The 19,115-nt window shown below is 44.5% G+C and overlaps 1 protein-coding gene and 1 pseudogene across 1 annotated transcript in view; one reads left to right on the top strand and one right to left on the bottom strand.

The window, feature by feature from the left end:
- Nucleotides 1-11,789, bottom strand: part of LOC139152989 (macrophage mannose receptor 1-like) — a 67,056-nt gene extending 55,267 nt beyond the window's left edge. The window contains exons 1-8 of the mRNA XM_070726473.1: nucleotides 11,716-11,789; nucleotides 10,766-11,167; nucleotides 9,884-10,057; nucleotides 5,752-5,916; nucleotides 4,079-4,192; nucleotides 1,458-1,601; nucleotides 897-1,079; nucleotides 321-478 (exon numbers count right to left, since the gene is read on the bottom strand). Coding sequence (XP_070582574.1) covers nucleotides 321-478; nucleotides 897-1,079; nucleotides 1,458-1,601; nucleotides 4,079-4,192; nucleotides 5,752-5,916; nucleotides 9,884-10,057; nucleotides 10,766-11,167; nucleotides 11,716-11,776 — 1,401 coding nt within the window. The 5' untranslated portion in view covers nucleotides 11,777-11,789. The remainder of the gene's footprint in view (nucleotides 1-320; nucleotides 479-896; nucleotides 1,080-1,457; nucleotides 1,602-4,078; nucleotides 4,193-5,751; nucleotides 5,917-9,883; nucleotides 10,058-10,765; nucleotides 11,168-11,715) is intronic.
- A 2,626-nt stretch (nucleotides 11,790-14,415) lies between these two features.
- Nucleotides 14,416-14,493, top strand: LOC139155041 (U4 spliceosomal RNA; annotated as a pseudogene).
- The last annotated feature ends 4,622 nt before the right edge of the window (nucleotides 14,494-19,115 follow it).

Below are 19,115 nucleotides of genomic sequence, written 5' to 3'. Positions count from 1 at the left end.
AAGCCAACTCTGTGCAATCTAATCGGTTGCTGGGATATGTGAGGCAGAAGACGGTCCCCTAAATAACCTGGTCCTAAGCCATGTAGAGCTTTATAGATGATAACTGTTCTGAATATGATAAATATCAGTTATTTATAAAAAAAACAAAAACTCTTTGAGGGTTGTCTATAATTTTAAAAGTGGATAGAGGAAAATAATTAAGAAATGTTGAGTTATGGAATAAATTATATTACAGAAAATATTTAAACAAATTTATAGGCACACATTTTATCGAAGAGGGAAAAAATGTCCACCAGACAATTAAGGGTTTTTATTGTTACCTCTCCACTCATTACGATACAGTCTTCCTGTATGTTGCTTATAAGTGTGGGTTCTCCTTTCTGCCATTTAATGAAGCTCACTGTAGTACCATCACTCCATTCAAAATTTGAAGAAATCTTCTGGTCATTTAGTCCTATCCATAAAATATCTGTTGATTCTAAAAAGATAAATCCATTTTATTCATTTGCTCTCAAATTTAATGAAGTCCAGAAGTTGAAATGAAATCCTCCAGCCTAGAGGTCTTCAAACTTGGCAATTTTAGGACTTATGGACCTCAACTCCCAGAATTCTCCAGCCAGCATAGCCTGCTCCAGCCCCTAGAATATGTTGGTCAGGATATAAGAGAGTTTATATGTGATATAATTGCCAAATGATAGTGCTAATCTGTCATGGATGTAATTGCGTCATTTAAATCATACAAGCTGATTAGCTACTTTACAAATATTTTAAGGCCTAAATAAATACTCGTCTTTTTGTCCTGCGATGGCTACATCATCAACTATTCTTTTCTTTTCCTGGCATCTATGTACCCACAGAATATACAAAATAGGAAATATAAAATAGAATATACTTACTGTAGCCAAGCTGAGAAAAAACAAAGCTGTATTCCTCAATGTCATGTATACTTAACAAATGTCCACCATCCCTTTGGCAAGAGACTGAGGCATCCTTCCATGTTTTGCGATTTCTGTTCAGACGGTAACAGTGCTTTGCATATCCAACCCAGTTAGCTGGACATTTAACTGGCTTAAGATCGTCTAAAAAAGACAGAAGTTATATGTAAGCCACATGTATATGTTCATCAGTGGTGGATTCCTACTGATATGTCCTGGAGCTCCATCATAATAGTGATGAGAATTCAGCAGCTCCCCACATCTATAAACATAATTGTGTACATAGGATTTTTAGGCTGTTTAGTGGACCTTTTTGGTCTAAGCAAAAAGTGCATTCAGAACCTGAATGTCTGCATCTTCTCCAGGTATCTATTATTTCACATTATTCTAAATAGATTGCTCTGGGGCCAAAATCACCAATAGGAAAAGAATTTTTTCAAAAGTGTTATTTGGGCATGAGCGCCATGCATATAAGTGAAAGAATATTTATTCAGATAACTTAATTTCCAGTTTACAACTTACCTGAAGAAGGTGGAGACGCCTTTACTGAAGAGTTTGTTCTTTTACAGATGTATCCATGCTTCGCTCCACACAGGTCATTTTCCCATTTGCCAGTCTTAGTCTGCATCAATCCACATATTTTTCCTGTTTCTGAAGAGGGGTTACCTGTAACAAAGAGTGAGCCAGGTTGCCCTATCACTGTCCAAGATTATAACATTTTTAATCTATAAAAAGTAATAATATTTTCCTGCGTTCTTCTTCAATTGTACCTCAAGATACAATTAAACTGCACTCGCTGTTGATTAGTCTTCGAATGCAATTCAAGGTGTTGGTTATCACCTATAAAGCCCCTGATCAAATTATTTAAACTGTATTCTGCCTCATACATCCCAGCGACTGGATAGGTTGCACAGAGTCAGCCTCCTCCACACTCCATTGGCCAAACAATGCTGGCTGGCGGATCCTTGGGGGGAGAGTCTTCTTTGTTGTAGGCCCAACGTTCTGGAACCAAGTCCCCCTGAGATTTGCACTGCCCCACACTCTCCTTCCCTTTCAAAAGGTATTAAAAACACATCTATGCTAGCAGGCCTGGGGATCCGACCATTTGTAGGTAAGAGGTATGATTGATTGTTTTTATAGTAGGTTTTATATGTTTTGAAATGTTTTATACTGTATTATTATGTAATATGTTTATTTTTATTATTGTGAGCTGCCCTGAGCTCGCATGGAGAAGGGCGGCCTATAATCTAAACAAACAAACAAACAATTTTATCTGCTATAGTAAATATACATGAGCTTTCCTATATCCTTTGTGGCTGTGCACATATCATTAGGGCAAGACATTGCATTTTCTATCCAATTAGACATTGGGTTATTTCATACGTAATTGACCAATGGTGGTTTCTGACAAATGCCATTTTTCCAGTTGTTGATTCCAATTGACCCTTTAGATCAAATCAAAAGGGCAAGTCAGATCACGTCCGTATATGAGGAAGAACAATTTTTCAAGTTTTCAATTTTTTTTCCAAAATTTTCAAGCACAGCTTCCATCTCAACTGTCATGATTGACAGGAATAGGTGGCATACCAATGAGGAATGGAGCCACTTTGCACTCTACAAAATGCCTATGAGCTCTACAAAAGAGAATAAGCTTACTTTACTGTAACTCTACAAAAGAGAGTTTCACCTTATACCATGAAATTAAATGCCATCTTCAATGTACATCATACACAAGAAAACTATAAAAATAAAACAAAAACACACATCCTTCACATTATGTACAATTGAATTTAAAAACCCTGATACTGCATTAGTATTATGCTATACAGTAATACATATGTGAAGTTGCAAAGATATCAAGTTGCCACTTATACACTATACTATTTTTGCACATTGAGTTAAACATAGCTACTGAATCTGTTTTAAGAGTGTTCTATCGGGATCGGAATCATCTTTGGGGTGATGAAAAAAGTGAAGGCCACAATTCTGTAGGAATCAATGTTTATATACCGTATTTTTCGCTCCATAAGACGCAGTTTTTTCCTCCCAAAGTAGGATGAAAAATCAGCCCCGTCTTATGGAGTGAAGATGCAGGCAGGGAGGGGGGGGGAGGCGCTGGAGCAGAGGGGGGGGCGGCGATATACAGTAGAACCTCGACATACGAATTTAATTGGTGCCGGAAGGAGGCTCGTGAGTCGAAAAGCTCGTATGTCGAAACATTGTTTCCCATAGGAAACAATGGAAAAGCGATTAATGCGTGCAAGCTGGATACTACAGTACTGGCAGCGAACTGGAGCAGCAGCTCCGCCTGCGTCCCGGGAAAGCGGCCGCCCGGGCCGAGTGGATGGAAGGAGCCTGGCGGCGGGCAGGGCTTGTCAGTGGGCGGGACGCGCGAGGGAGCGAGCGATCCGGCGTGTCGTGCTGCCCGGGAAGGCGAGCGGTGCGCGGTAGGCGCGGGGACGGGGACAGGGGGGGGAATCGTCTGAACACGGTTCCGAGTTGGGGGTTCAGGGGGGGTGCTGGAAAGCCCCCCAGGCCGGCTGCGATCTTTTAAAACAGCCGCGCCGCTTCCCAGCTGACTCCTGAAGCCAAAAGCGAACTTCCGCGCTTCAGGAGTCAGCTGAGAAGCGGCGCAGCTGTTTTAAAAGATCGCAGCCGGCCTGGGGGGCTTCCCAGCACCCCCCGAACCCGCTTCCCAGCTGACTCCTGAAGCCGAACGCGGAAGTTCGCCTTTGGCGTTTGGCTTCAGGAGACAGCTGGGAAGCGGCGCGGCTGTTTTAAAAGATCGCAGCCGGACTGGGGGGCTTCCCAGCACCCCCCTGAACCTCTAAAATCTAGGTGCGTCTTATCAGCAGGTGCGTCTTATAGAGCGAAAAATACGGTACTTCTTATATACTCCATATAAGAACTCTAGAGGATTTCTAAAGAAACTGTCAATTAAATCAAAAATATAATAAATACATCTCATCTCATTACAATTTTTTTTTAAAAAAACACTACCTTGACCTTTTTAAGAAAAACAATTTTGGATAATACAACAAGAATGTCCAAATACTGTATTCTTATCTTATTATCCGTACATATTTACAAAATATTTTGTAAATGAAATACCAATGGCCTTCTAACTATAAACATTTACTCACCTGGAGCCCAGTTTAAATATTTTAAAGGTTGGTCATTAATCCACTGCCATCCACTGTCAAAATCTAGATGATTAAGACCCATCCAGTAGTTGGCTTCTGAACATTGTGCTAATCCTAGTTGAGAAAGAAAATTCACATATTGATTAACTCTGTAACTCTGAGGATAAAGACAAAATAGACAAAGTAGAGCTGCTATTATTCCTTCAGGCTGTAGTTCCAACCAAAGATTGGAACTACAGCCTGAAGATGGTGAATGTGATTTCGCCGAAACGTCGCATAGACATGCAAAACATTACACAGGGCAAAACCCAAACTCAGAACAATCTACATACATATACCCGTGAAAATTTACGAAAACAAATATATATATATATATATATACACACATATATATGTGTGTGTATGTGTGTCTGTGTCTGTTGTATCTCTGTGTGTACACAGTATGTAACAACCACTATATAGGACAGACAGGCAAATGTGCAACTATAAAATCAACCAGCAGTCAGAAGACACAATCAAAACACAATGAAAATTCAATTGCATGAAAACAATCAAACTCATTGTGCACCAAGGAATCCTCAATTTCACCATGTCCTATTTATATTCTTTTTTATTTGTACACTGAACATTAACCTCACAACACATGGACAGACTTAACCATGATTTTCACAGGGAAACTATGAGTATCTTAAATCAAGGTAAATTTAAAAATGCTAGGGAACTTTTGAAATTTGGCACTCAGACACATCAGTGTGATGTTTGCTCCCCTTCCATTGGTGAGAGTATTGTTTTCTGCTTAATTATTTGATGTTAATGACTATTTGGGTGTTAGGTGGATGAAGGGGGTATATTCTGATTTTTTTCCCTTCTTAGCTTTTTAATTACCATTTTTGAATGGTATGTAAATCTTATTGATATAGACACATGAAGGTAACTACATTTACATGCTATTCAAAAGTGACAATTAAAAAGCTAAGAAAAAAAACAAAAAATCAGAACACATTCTCTTCATCTATATTACACCGAGGCAAGGAGACATTACCATCACATAATTAAGCAGGACACAATATTTTAATTAAAGAACAGGGAGAAAACAGCACAATGAGGATGTTGTCTAGTTAGGTAATGAAACATCTTCAAGCAAACAATCAAGGTCAGAGGACACCAAGAACTCAACAATTCAACCTGACCTACGAGTATTTTCTTCTATTGATATTAATGTATTAATTTTAAATCAATCTGATAAATGTCCATCTGGGGAGAGGAGCAGCATACAAATCTAATAAATCTATAACTGACTAACTAACTAACTAACTAACTAACTAACTAACTAACTAACTAACTAACTAACTAACTAACTAACCAAATAAATAAATAAATAAATAAATAAATAAATAAATAAATAAATAAACAAACAAACAAACAAACAAACAAACAAACAAACAAACAAACAAATAAATAAATAAATATCTTTGGAATCCAAGTTCAATTATGTCAAAATGCTTGTTCCTTGAAAGTGGATAATTCAAAGCATCAAATATTTTTGAGAAGATAATTTCTCTAGAGGAAAACTGATATTTCTTATATGAAACTTTTAACATTGCAGATGAGAACATATTTCTTATCAGAAATGCCTTTAGAGGCCTTTTAATAAATGTTTTGTTATGTGATACCTGTCAAATATGCTTGTTCATGTAATCCGTTGATGGTCAATAATTCTGAATTTTGTTGCTGACAGCTTTTTCTTGCTTCATCCCATGTTAGAGCTGAGTCGGAATTGATCTGGTAGAAATCTCCTGTCCAGTGATTTTTAGTCCAGAAAAAGGTATCACTTTTATCTGTAAGCATTATGAAAAGTAGAGTCAGCTCACTAGTAATAAAGTCCAAATAGCAAGTAGCAAAGTATTTATATTTTCATTGCATTATTTTTCATTGCATAGTTTTAGTTAATAAGAATTGCCAAAAATTGAACAAGTAATCTGAAAGTTGAGTGGTACTTTGCACATGGCAAGTGGTGCAATGGCAATTGGTAATCTGAAAATTTTGAGTGGTGCTTTGCAAATGGCAAGCCACTTGGTGAAGTAAATCAACTCGCCACTTCTAAACAACATTGCCACATAACTTCACTGGATAACAGAGACCTCTATACATCTATATTAGGAGTAAAGCCAAGCATAGATTTAGATATTCTCCTTCAAGACATACAGTAGAACCCCGACTTACGAGACTAATTGGTTCCGGAAGGAGGCTCGTAAGTCGGAACGCTCGTATGACGAAACATTGTTTCCCATAGGAAACAATGTAAAGTCAATTAATCCGTGCAACAACAAAAAAAACCCGCTGCCGCCGAACGCGGAAGTTAGCGTTCGGCTTCAGGAGACAGCTGCGAAGCGGCGCGGGTGTTTTAAAACGTCGCAGCCAGCCTGGGGGGCTCGGGGGCAAGCCCCCGAGCCCCCCAGGCCGGCTGCGACGTTTTAAAACACCCGCGCCGCTTCGCAGCTGTCTCCTGAAGCCGAACGCGGAAGTTAGCGTTCGGCTTCAGGAGACAGCTCCTTGGCGCTCGTATCCCGAATGTGAGCTCGGGAGGCGAACAAAAATGTCGCTCCCCTCCCAGCTCTTATCTCGAGTAGCTCGTAAGTAGAGCTGCTCGTATGTCGAGGTTCCACTGTAAAACTCAATAATGATCTCAATCATCCAGGTTTTGATTGCACCAAAGTACTTTTTCTAAACGGCAATTGGACTTTATTGGTTTTTAATTTGAAAACATTTCCCTTCTCATTCAAGAAGCTTCTTTAGTTCAAGAAGCTTCAGAACTAAATAAGGTCCTTGGATGAGAAGTCTTGTTGTCTTTTGGGGGGGAAAACATAATGGGACACATTGAAACTAATGCAACATGGTTGTATGGGGCTTTCTGTATAAATGGTTGATAGCAATTGGTTGAAATAGCCTTGACCTTATTACACTGAGAATCCTATATTGATTTCCAAAATACTTCTGGACCAATCTAGGGAGCTGTTTTTAACTTTCAAGTCTTACATTGCTTGGGACCCATATACAGTAGTTTTGTTTAAAATCTCTCTTAGCAAGAATGTGCCTATCCTGTACATACACCTTGAAAGCCTACATATAGGTTTAGGTTTAGGTTTAGGTTTAGGTTTATTGGATTTATATGCCGCCCCTCTCCGCAAACTCGGGGCGGCTCACAACAATAATAAAAAACAGTACAGTACACAATACCAAATCCAATGCCCACCCATCCAGATTCCAATTGAAATTAATAATCTCATAAAAAAAACAGTATATATAAAAAACAGGCACACAGTCAATCAATCAACAAAACAACATGGGCAAGGGGGAGGTGTTTTAGTTCCCCCATGCCTGACGGCAAAGGTGGGTCTTAAGGAGTTTACGAAAGGCAGGGAGGGTGGGGGCAATCCTAATCTCAGGGGGGAGCTGGTTCCAGAGGGTCGGGGCCCCCACAGAGAAGGCTCTTCCCCTGGGTCCCGCCAGACGACATTGTTTAGTCGACGGGACCCGGAGAAGGCCAACTCTGTGGGACCTAACCGGTCGCTGGGATTCGTGCGGCAGGAGGCGGTCCCGAAGATATTCTGGTCCGGTGCCATGAAGGGCTTTATAGGTCATAACCAACACTTTGAATTGTGACCGGAAACTGATCGGCAGCCAATGCAGACTGCGGAGTGTTGGAGTGATATGGGCATACTTGGAGAAGCCCATAATTGCTCTCGCAGCTGCATTCTGCACGATCTGAAGTTTCCGAACACTTTTCAAAGGTAGCCCCATGTAGAGAGCGTTACAGTAGTCGAGCCTCGAGGTGATGAGGGCATGAGTGACTGTGAGCAATGACTCCCGGTCCAAATAGGGCTGCAACTGGCGCACCAGGCGAACCTGGGCAAACGCCCCCCTCGCCACAGCTGAAAGGTGTTTTTCTAATGTGAGCTGTGGATCGAGGAGGACGCCCAAGTTGCGGACCCTCTCTGAGGGGGTCAATAATTCCCCCCCCAGGGTAATGGACGGACAGATAGAATTGTCCTTGGGAGGCAAGACCCACAGCCACTCCGTCTTGTCTGGGTTGAGTTTGAGTTTGTTGACACCCATCCAGGCCCCAACAGCCTCCAGGCACCGGCACATCACTTCCACTGCTTCGTTGACTGGACATGGGGTGGAGATGTACAACTGGGTATCATCGGCATATTGATGATACCTCACCCCATGCCCTTGGATGATCTCACCCAGCGGTTTCATGTAGATATTAAATAGCAGGGGGGAGAGGACCGACCCCTGAGGCACCCCACAAGGGAGAAACCTCGGGGTCGACCTCTGACCCCCCACTAACACCGACTGCGACCGACCGGAGAGGTAGGAGGAGAACCACTGAAGAACAGTGCCTCCCACTCCCAACCCCTCCAGCCGGCGCAGAAGGATACCATGGTCGATGGTATCGAAAGCCGCTGAGAGGTCAAGGAGCACCAGGACAGAGGACAAGCCCCTGTCCCGGGCCCGCCAGAGATCATCCATCAACGCGACCAAAGCAGTTTCCGTGCTGTAGCCGGGCCTGAATCCAGACTGCTGAGGACCTAGATAATCGGCTTCATCCAAGGACCGCTGGAGTTGAAGTGCCACCACCTTCTCGACAACCTTCCCCATGAAGGGAAGGTTGGAGACTGGACGGTAGTTATTAAGCACGGCTGGGTCCAGGGAAGGCTTCTTGAGGAGGGGGCGCACAACCGCCTCCTTATAAAGTGGCGGAAAGGACCCCCTCCCCAAGGAGGCGTTGACAATCTCCTGGACCCAGCTCCGTGTCACCCCTCGACTGGCCGAAACCAGCCAAGAGGGACACGGATCCAGTAAACAGGTAAATGGCTTAGGGATCCATAGGTATTCTTCTTGTGGTAGCCTCTCATTATGCCCCCAAGTCATCACCCACTTTACTCACACTTCGCAAAACTATTAAGATAATTCTTTCTGATAGATTTTTCTGCAATAAATGGATCCAGGCTGCATTTGTGAGATTAACACAATTTAATTATATTCAACTGGCTTTTGTTTCATTTCATTTCATTTCATTTCTTTTATTATTTTGATTTTATTTGATTTTAATATTTTTGAGCCACTCAACTCCCTCAGAGGTTTTTATGTGTCTTCATCATAATGTGTACAATAATGTTACTGCAAATACCTAAAACAAAAAATAATAATGAGGCTCAACCTGAGTCATTCTATGAGTGGACATGAAGATAGCAGCCGTCATGCATTTAGAGGGCAAAAGAGCCAGTTCTGCATAATTAATTTATCTTCATCACATCCTTTAAGAGGACCTCTATGTTTCCACATGAACTCCACTATCAGTATTATTCTCATGCCTGGAAGAGAAAGGCAAGCAACCATGGTTTGCTAGGATGAAACTAGTATGACAACCCCTTGCCCTTTACAAATGAATTTTCTCTGATTGTTTTAAGAGTTTTCCACTGGGTGGTTTGTTCATTTGTTTGTTCTGGTTTGCTAGCTCATAGAATAGGAAGTGGAAGAGGAACTAGCACTTCTAAAACCAACACTTCTAAAACCACAGTCAGTCATACATACGTTAGGCTTATTCAGCAAATTTCCTATTAGTAATTTATTAAAAACTACTTCCTTACCTCTTTTTTAAATTGGAGGTATAAGGTATAATATTTTTTTCATCTTTTCAAGCTAGGCTAAAAGATACAGTGATGCATCTTTGGTTCTGTTTGAGCTTGGCTGTTTTCTTGCAGACTATCCAAATTGGGTGGTTAAATAAGAGTTTACCTTTTATGGGACAATATCCAGATAAAGAGTGTTTGTCCACATCTGAAGTTGTTCCACACCAAGGTCGTTGGTGTTCATCATCATTAATTATGCATTCAGCATGCCATTTATCCATATACTTGAAAGGAAACATGCATGGTGCTCCATGGGCATTTCCTTGTATAGTAAATAGAGCTATGAAAAAAGAAAACATATTTACCTTAGATTTAAAAATATTAATATGAGAGTAGAAATGCTACCTCAGGTTTAGTTCTGAGGAATGCGTACAGTCAGTTTGTGTACAATACATTTAACCATGTTTAAACATTTTCAGAATTTATATCTTAGAATATAGTAATCATGCATCATTTAAATATCTATTCATTTAATGACCATTCAAAGTTACAAGGGGACTGAATAAAGTTTTCATACACATGACTATTGCAGAATCCCCATGGTAATGTGAGCAAAATTTTGATGCTTGGCAGTTGGTTCATATTTATGATGATTGTAGTGTCCCAGTGTCATATGATCATCTTCTTACCAAATCAATGGGAAAGCCAGATTCTCTTAATAATCATGTTACTAACTTGGCAACTACAATGATTCTATGGCAGGAAAGGTCATAAAATGGAGGAAAACTCATTTAACAACTGCCCTGCTTAGCGAAAGAAAATTGGGGCTCAATTGTGCCCATACATTAAAGACTACCTGAACATTCCATTTTTCCTCAGATGATATAAAAGACAACAACCCTAATATGTTAAAGGACAACTAGATAGTAATATAATTTGAAATTATACCTTTAGATTCCAATTTTTTTCAATTTTCATGTAAAGAAATTCAAAGAGGGAGATAAATTAGGTAAGCAAATTCAGGAAGGATTAATGTTCGGATATTTACCTTCATATTTCTGGTCACATAAGCTTTTCTTTGTTCCGTAGATCTTCCAAACACTCTTTAGGGTGGGGGTTGCTGTTAATATAACCCCATTCTCACGTACATTAACAGCAGTTAAAAACAGATCTTGGTTTGCAACGTGTGCAAGTGTGTCATTTCTGCATTTCCATTTTTGTACATTAAGGGTTTTATTGCATGGTGACAGTGTAACTGGAATCATGTTTGTTGTTTGAGGTACACTCAGACATAACCTCGCTGCCATATTCAATAACTGATCCTCAGAAAACCACTTAAAATTTTGCTTGTCGCTATACTTGTTGCAGGTCTCGAGGGACAAGGAATTAGATTCTTGAAGTTTTAGGCAAAGATCAAGATTTTCATTGTATATCAAAAAGGTTTCACTGTCTATAAAATGAACCAAATGATTATAATAAATATAGAGTAACCACATTCATGCTGTGGAGATAGATAGATGTACATATCATTTTCCCCAAAAGAATGTATAGTTTTATGCTATACAGTGTTATACTATTCTACTTTTATCCTATACTATTTATATTATTTCTGTGCTTTCCACCTTCTATACATTTTAAATACTTAAATAATTCTATTTTATCTCAGATTTCATTTATTTTAATTTAACATTTTCTATTATTAGAATTGGTTAAAATATAGCAACCAGTAGAAAAAAGATTTTTTTAAAAAAGGTATAATTAAAAAAAAAACATTTATAACCTTAATTTCTAAAACATTATTAGATACAATCTGTAATCATAGAAAATGCTTCCATACATTTGTGCTGAGGGAAAAATGCAAAAAAAACCTGAAGACAGTTTTGTCACAGTCAGTTCTGTCTATGACAGAAAACAAATAAATTAAATGATTGAATATTTAAATAATTGAAACTAAATACATATATTTTAAAATAATTTAAATAATTGAAGAAATTTTACCTGTTATTTGAAAAGCTGGCTGAATGAGAAATGAAAAAACTAAGAACAAAAAAGTAGGCATTGTAAATAATAAATCATTCCAAAACTACCCTGAAATTAAGAACCAACTGAGGTAACTTCGTTTCAGGAACTCTTTTATATAAGAGCAAAGAAGACAGCAATATTTACTTCTGCCTTCAGTGTTATGAAATGTGTATTGTAATAACAGAGTTATAAATAATATTTGGCTTCTAAGTAAAAGACCTATTTCCATAGAAATTTACTCAGGGATTTACAATTAACCATTACAGACTCATCATTCATATATCTATGCCAGGGATGAGTTCCTCCCAGTTTGGATTGGTTTGTCTGAACTGGTAGTGACCAACTGGTGTTGTCACAATGATGTCACGGTTCTGATTTGGTCACTGCCAGTCCGTGGGCACTACCATCTTTTTTTGAATTTTTTTCCTTCTAAGCATGCGCAGAAGCCAAGTTTTTGGCACTGTGCATGTGGTTGCCATCTGGTTTTCAGGGTTTTTTAAAAATGAAATTTAGAATTTGGGGCATTGTGTATGCAAAGTGTGTGCTCCAATGCAGCACGGGAAGAAGTAAACGAGTAGTGAGGTAAGTTAGAATGCAATCCTGAGCTATACATGCTTACTTTACATGCCTATTAAACTATGACACCAAGAAACAGTTTACGTGAAATGTAATACTATTTATACAGTCAGTGACTAGCGAAATTTGAAAAAATATAACATAAAAGTAAAATCAAATGGATAAGATAAAATACCAGCATAACAAGGAATCTTTATTATAAAAAAATATATCACACAACTATGATGATGTTAGTTGGCAGAACAGTTATGTGTGTAAGTATAAATCTAAAATATTAATATTATGTAATATAATCTGTCGTGTAAAAATTTATTTATTTATTTACTTACTTACTTACTTACTTCTTTCTTTCTTTCTTTCTTTCTTTCTTTACTTACTTACTTACTTCTTTCTTTCTTTCCTTCCTTCCTTCCTTCCTTCCTTCCTTCCTTACTTCCTTACTTACTTACTTACTTACTTATTTATTAGATTTGCATGCCGCCCCTCTCCGTAGACTTACTTATCACCTAAAACAAAATAGTTAACAGGCAGTAAATCTTTTTTCTATTTTTATTTTTATTCAAAAAAAATTACAAAACTCTCACGTTAAAAAAAGTATAAACAAATGAAGAAAAAATACAAAAACAAACGACCTTTAAAAAGTGCATTGAAAAAAATAAAAACCTAACATCTACATACATATTATCCCTCTATTTGAACACTGATTAATACATTACTACAATATTGCAATTTGTGTGGGTCGGAGGGGCTCAGAAATTTTGACTTCGGCTCTGCTTTAGCCTCCTGGTGCGAAGTTTTGGGTGAAGGCTGGAGGGAAGCATTGCTGGTGGCGAAGAGCTGGAGGGCGTCATTCCAGTGGTACTGCATCATGGTCTAGAACTGGCTGACCACCTCAGTCCACTGAGCCTCCAGGTGCCATTACCTGGTCTTGCACTTTCTCAGATCTTCCCTCTGCTTGGAAAGCCTATGCTTATAATTCCCAGTGAGGTGCTTCTGCTGGGCCTCTTTCTTGTTAGTTCCAATTTGAACTGAAACCGCTGTTTGGCTAACTCTTGCTCATGGTGCCTGCTTACCTCCAACAACTGCTTCCTGTTGAGGCCCTAAGGAGCCTAGGCATGCAGATAAGGAGTAGCTGGAAGGGGAAGGGCAACTAGAGGCCAGCAAGGCAACCCTTGATGTGAGCAACATCAAGTTAGATTAGATTAGATTAGATTTATTCAATTTGTATACCACCCCTCTCCGGAGACTAGGAGCGGCTCACAACACAAAACATGGTACAAACCCAACAATAAAAAGCAATTTAAAACCCTGAGTATAAAAAACAATCATACATCTCAGACAAACCTTGCATAAAATGGGAAACGGCCCGGGGGAGTCAATTTCCCCATGCCTGACGGCAGAGGTGGGTTTTGAGGAGTTTGCGAAAGGCAAGGAGGGTGGGGGCAATCCTAATCTTGGGGGGGAGTTGATTCCAGAGGATCAGGGCCACAACAGAGAAGGCTCTTTCCCTGGGTCGTGACAGATGACATTGTTTCATCGACAGGACCTGGAGAAGGCCAACTCTGTGGGACCGAACCGGTCATTGGGATTCGTGCGGCAGAAGGTGGTCTCGGAGATATTCTGGTAAGTTGGACATGGCTACCTAGTCACATGATCACTTAGCCATGCTCCCCCCCCCCAGGTGATTAGGCAGATCATATTAATGGTCATCAGGCTTTAAAATTATGAATATAAAGTTGAAAAGTTGGGAAATCCTGACTATATAATTTATTAACAGAATAACGCCGGCTGACTTACCGGCCCCATGACGATGTTGCGGAAGGGCCGGGCAGACTCGGACCCTTCCGATGGCGGCCACCATCTTGTTTTCGGCCGAAATCTCGCGAGGCGAGATTTCGGCCGAGAATGCCCTGCCCACGTGGCTGGGCATGACGTCGGGTCCGGGCGGGGCCTGCTGGCCCTATTTAAGGGACAGCAGGCCGGGAAGACAGCCTTTTCGCCCGGACCTGGTGCCTGAGCAGACACTTGTTTGGTGCTGCTCGGCCGCCATTTTGGGTCTCCCTCGTGTTGCGGCCGCCATTTTGTGGCCTACCGAGGGGGCGAAAAGTGCTGTGTATCGTAGCCAACGAGGTTTATCCGAGGCGCGATTATTGCTAATTGAAAACTTTTCCTGCTTCAAGACGACGTCGTGGCCTTACTCCTCTCCACTTGGAGCTGTCTTCAGCGATCCCCCTCGGGCCCGAGGGGGACTGGTAACCTCCTCCCGGCTGGGAGGAGGGTGCGGTGGGGGGTGTTCGGTCTGGGCCCCCGGTCTTGGGCGGTTGTTGTTTGGGAGGCCGGATTGCAGGCCTTTAAGGCCTGCCTGCGCAGGGAGGCTTGCCAATAGCAATATAATACAATAAATAATAATAAATACTGTATCAATATAAATATAATTATAAATATTATAATACAATAAAGGGGTCGAGGGGGTAGCAGGGGCTTCCCCCCCCTTTTTTTTCTGGAACCAGGCCCTAGGTAGGGCCCTGCGGTGGGGGATTTGTGCCTGCCACTCGTTCAGGGGCTTCGGTCCTAGGTTGTTTTGGTGGCTCATTGCATTCTAGGGGAAAACCTGTGATGGCTCCTAAGAAGAGGCCTGCCACTGCTCCTATGGCCCCGCCAGCGGCGCGCCCCAGGAGGGCCCTTAGGCCTTCTGCCCGGGCTCGGGCCAGTAGGGAGGGGACTGCGGGGGTGGTCCCTGAACAGGGGGGGGGGTCTCGTTGCCTCCTGCCCCTCAACCTGATCTTTCTCCTGCTATGTCTTGGGCCAGGGTGTTGGAGAGGCTCGACGAGCTCGAGCAGTGGAAGAGCGGTGCGGTCCCCGGAGCGTCCAGCGATCCAGTACCCGCGGCGTTGGGGAGAGATCCGGCGGCGGCCCAGGCTGGGCAGATGGCTCCGTTTGGACGACAGGCCCCGGCAGGGCCTATGGCGGCTTTCCCGGGCCCTGCAGCATTGGGCCCCCCGTGGATGTCATCAACCCCGTACGGGGCAGGTGAGGCTGCACCACACACTACATCACTGTCCTTTCTTCCTCCCCCCGCCCCGGGTTTTCCCCCGGCGGGGGTCGGGAGTGGGTCCAGCTTTTTGGGGGCCTCCGCGGGCACCTGCGGGCAGGTTTGGGCCCCGCCGGTTCCTCCTCTGGGGCCGCAGGCGGCCGGTGCTGCCCCGCTGTCCGGGACGGGCCCTGCGGGGACACCTGCGGTGCCAGGTACAGGGGGGTGGGTTCCCCCGGCCCCTCCTGTCATGCCCCCGCTCCCGGTTTTCCCTTATCCTCACGGGGCGGGAGTTTTTGGTGTGGCGGCCAACTCGATATGGGACCCGTTCGCTTGTATCAAAGCGGGGGCCATACCGTGCGGGCTGCCGTCCACCCCTCTGGGATGCCACCTTCACCCGTCGGTCAAGGAGGCTATTTGGCGGGGTGAATACGTGGATCTTTTTTCGCTTTTGAACCGAGAGGTTCCCAAGCAGGAGAAGGAGATTGTCCCGGGGGAGAAAACAAAGAAGACCAAGGTAACGAAATGCTTCAGCTCCTGGCTGTATGCTTTTCTTACCTATGGGTCTGTGGTGATCCAAAGGCAGCCGGCTATGGCCTCTGCCATGTTTAAGTATATCGACTTGATTGCCCGGGCCCATTTCGAATATAAGGGCACCATCTGGCGCCATTATGATAAGGGTTTCCGTATGAGGATGTCGGTGGAGCCTAACTTGCCATGGGATATGGTGGTCCCGGACCTGTGGTTCCGGGCCACGCATATGTCTGGGAAGGAAGGGTGTGAGCGCACGGATAGTGGGCACTTCATGGAGGAGGAGCCTGGCGCGGCTTCGCCGGCCAAGGCGACTCCTGGTGTGGCTGGCAAGGGGGCCTCGCCCGCTTGTCATGAGTTTTCTGCAAAAGGGGCGTGTTTTCGTCCCTTTTGTAAGTACAAGCATGCCTGCGGGAATTGTGGGGGGTCCCATGCAGCTTCAGTCTGTCCCCGCCCCAAGAAAGGGGCGGAGAAGAAGGGCGGGGGTCCAGGAAAACCTCCCCCACCGGCTGGGGGAAAAGGGGCCCAGCCCAATTAATGTATCTGTGCTCGAGGGTTGGTTGTTCGACTACCACCCTTGCCCGAGAGCCGAGTTGCTCTTGAGGGGCTTCTCCGAGGGATTTAGGATCCCTTATGTGGGTGTTAGGAGGGCCTTCATGTCCGACAACCTCAGGTCGGTTGTCGGACATGAGGACATTGTACGGGCTAAGATTCGAAAGGAGGTGGCTGAGGGCAGGGTCCTTGGGCCCTTCCCGGAGCCGCCCTTTCCGAATCTTCGTGTGTCCCCCTTAGGTGTGGTCCCCAAAAAGGCGAGTGGTGAATTTAGGTTGATTCACCATTTGTCTTTTCCAAAAGGGGAGTCAGTGAATGACTTCATTCCTGACGAGCTTTGTTCGGTCCGGTACGCATCCTTTGATGCGGCCGTGGCCATGGTTAGGGAGTGTGGGGTGGGAGCCCTTATGGGTAAATGCGACATTAAGTCGGCATTTCGGCTCCTCCCCATTCACCCAGGCGACTTCGAGCTGCGTGGCTTCCATTTCGAAGGTGGGTTTTATGTGGATAGGGCATTGCCTATGGGCTGCTCTGTTTCCTGCTCCCTTTTCGAGAGCTTTAGTACCTTCCTGGAGTGGGTGCTCAGGAGGCGTAGTGGCCTGGGGTCCGTCGTTCATTACCTTGATGATTTCTTGATGGCCGGGCCTGCGCAATCGGAGCAATGCTTTGCTTTGATGCGGGACTTCGAAGCCCTTTGTGCTCAATTGGGGGTGCCTTTAGCCTCTGAGAAGACCGAAGGCCCTGCCACCAGGATTACCTTCCTTGGTATTGAATTGGATTCAGTGGAGCAATCTTCCAGATTGCCCCTGGATAAGTTGATTAAAATCAGGTCCAAGCTTGAGGCGGTCTTGGGCTGCAGGAAGGTTACTCTTCGGCAGCTCCAGGAGCTGGCTGGGATTCTTAATTTTGCCTGTCGGGTAGTGGTGCCTGGTAGGGCCTTCTCTCGCCGGTTGTATGATGCGATGAAGGGGCTAAGTTTGCCCCACCATCGTACCCGCTTATGTGCAGGGGTCAGGGCTGACCTCTGCGTGTGGCGGGAGTTTTTGGAACGTTTTAACGGGTTGTCTTTCTGGCGGCAGGAGCTTCTTTTGGAAGCGGAGCTGCAGCTGTGTTCCGACGCCGCAGGGACTTGCGGTTTTGGGGTAGTGTTAGGTGACCAGTGGTGCTGGTCGGCATGGCCTCCGGAATGGAGTGCCTGTTCATTGGTTAAGGACTTAACTTTTTTGGAGCTTTTCCCCTTAATAGTGGCCTTAGAGCTCTGGGGAGAGCAGTTCAGGGATAAGACTGTGCATTTTTGGTGTGACAATCTAGCGGTTGTCCATGTTGTGAACGCCCTGTCCTCTAAGAGTGACAGGGTGATGCGGCTTGTCCGCCATTTTGTGCACAGGTCCTTGTCTTTGAACGCCTTGTTTTTGGCTAGGCACGTCCCTGGTTTAGATAACGGGGTGGCTGACGCCTTGTCCCGTGGTCAGTTGTCCAGGTTTCGGACCCTGGCCCCGTGGGCCCGAGAGTCGCCAGAGGTATTTCCAGCCCACCTGTGGAGCCTGGGCGGGCTCTCGAGAGCTGGAGAGACGAGGCCTCCAGGGCGATCACCTTATCGGTAGCTCCTAGCACCCTGCGAGCTTATCAGCGTGCAGGTAAGGAGTTTGGGGATTTCAGGCTGGGTAAGGGTTACCCCCATTGCTGGCCTGCCCCGGTTGAGCACCTAGCTGAATTCTGTGTCCTGCTGAAGGGGCGTGGCCTGTCAGTGAGGACTATCAGGGCTAGGTTAGCCGGCCTCGCCTTTCTGTCCAAGGCGGGGGGGTTTGGTGATTTTTCGGGTGATTTTCGCATCCGGAGGATGCTGGAAGGTTGGGTCAGGGAGCGACAGGGGTTCCCCTCCGACACTCGTCGGGCCCTGACGGTTCAGCAGCTGTCTCTGATCAATCAGACATTGGACAGTCTGTGTGCCTCTCTTTACGAGGCTCGGCTGTTCAGGGCAGCGACTTGTGTTATGTTTTTTGGGGCCCTCAGGGTCAGCGAGGCGTTAGCTTCCTCGCAGTCTGACTTGTCGCTCCGCGCCTTCCAGCTCACTGATCTGACCTTTAGACAGGGGGGTGTCTCTCTTTTGGTGAGACACTCCAAGACAGATCAGTTACACAGAGGGGTTAGACTTGAACTTAGCGCAGCCACCGATAAGTCTGTTTGCCCGGTGGCTGCTTTGCAGCAATTTTGTGTTTTGCGTGGGTCAGGGCGTGGGTACCTTTTTCTACACCAGGATGGCTCCCCACTGACCCGGTATCAATTCTGGGCAATAGTGTCTAAGGCAATGTCTCAGGTAGGCATGGATCCCGCCGGCTATGGAACGCATTCGTTCCGTATCGGCGCCGCCACTAGCGCGGCACTTTCTGGTTTCCCGGCCCAACGGATTCAGGAGATCGGCCGCTGGCGGTCAGCGGCATATTTGGGTTATGTTAGGCCCGCTGAGGATTCTGGGCAGGGTTTAGGCTAGGTAACCTCTCTGTGTGTGTCCTCTTCCAGGTTCCCAGTCCAGCCAGAAACCGACGGCGCTGCTGTGTGGCCACAGCATGGTCTTCTGGGCCGGCCGCTCCGCAGCCAGAAGCGCCATCGGGACCCAGCTGTCGTTGGGACGGTGGGTCAATGTGGTTTGGATGGGCCGGAGGGGTATGCGGTGGGAGGGGCTCCT

This window comes from Erythrolamprus reginae, chromosome Z, assembly GCF_031021105.1.
Source record: "Erythrolamprus reginae isolate rEryReg1 chromosome Z, rEryReg1.hap1, whole genome shotgun sequence".
NCBI classification, from domain to species: Eukaryota; Metazoa; Chordata; class Lepidosauria; order Squamata; family Dipsadidae; genus Erythrolamprus; species Erythrolamprus reginae.
The sequence above is the reverse complement of the archived record's forward strand: the minus strand, read 5'-3'. Positions and strand labels throughout refer to the sequence as shown.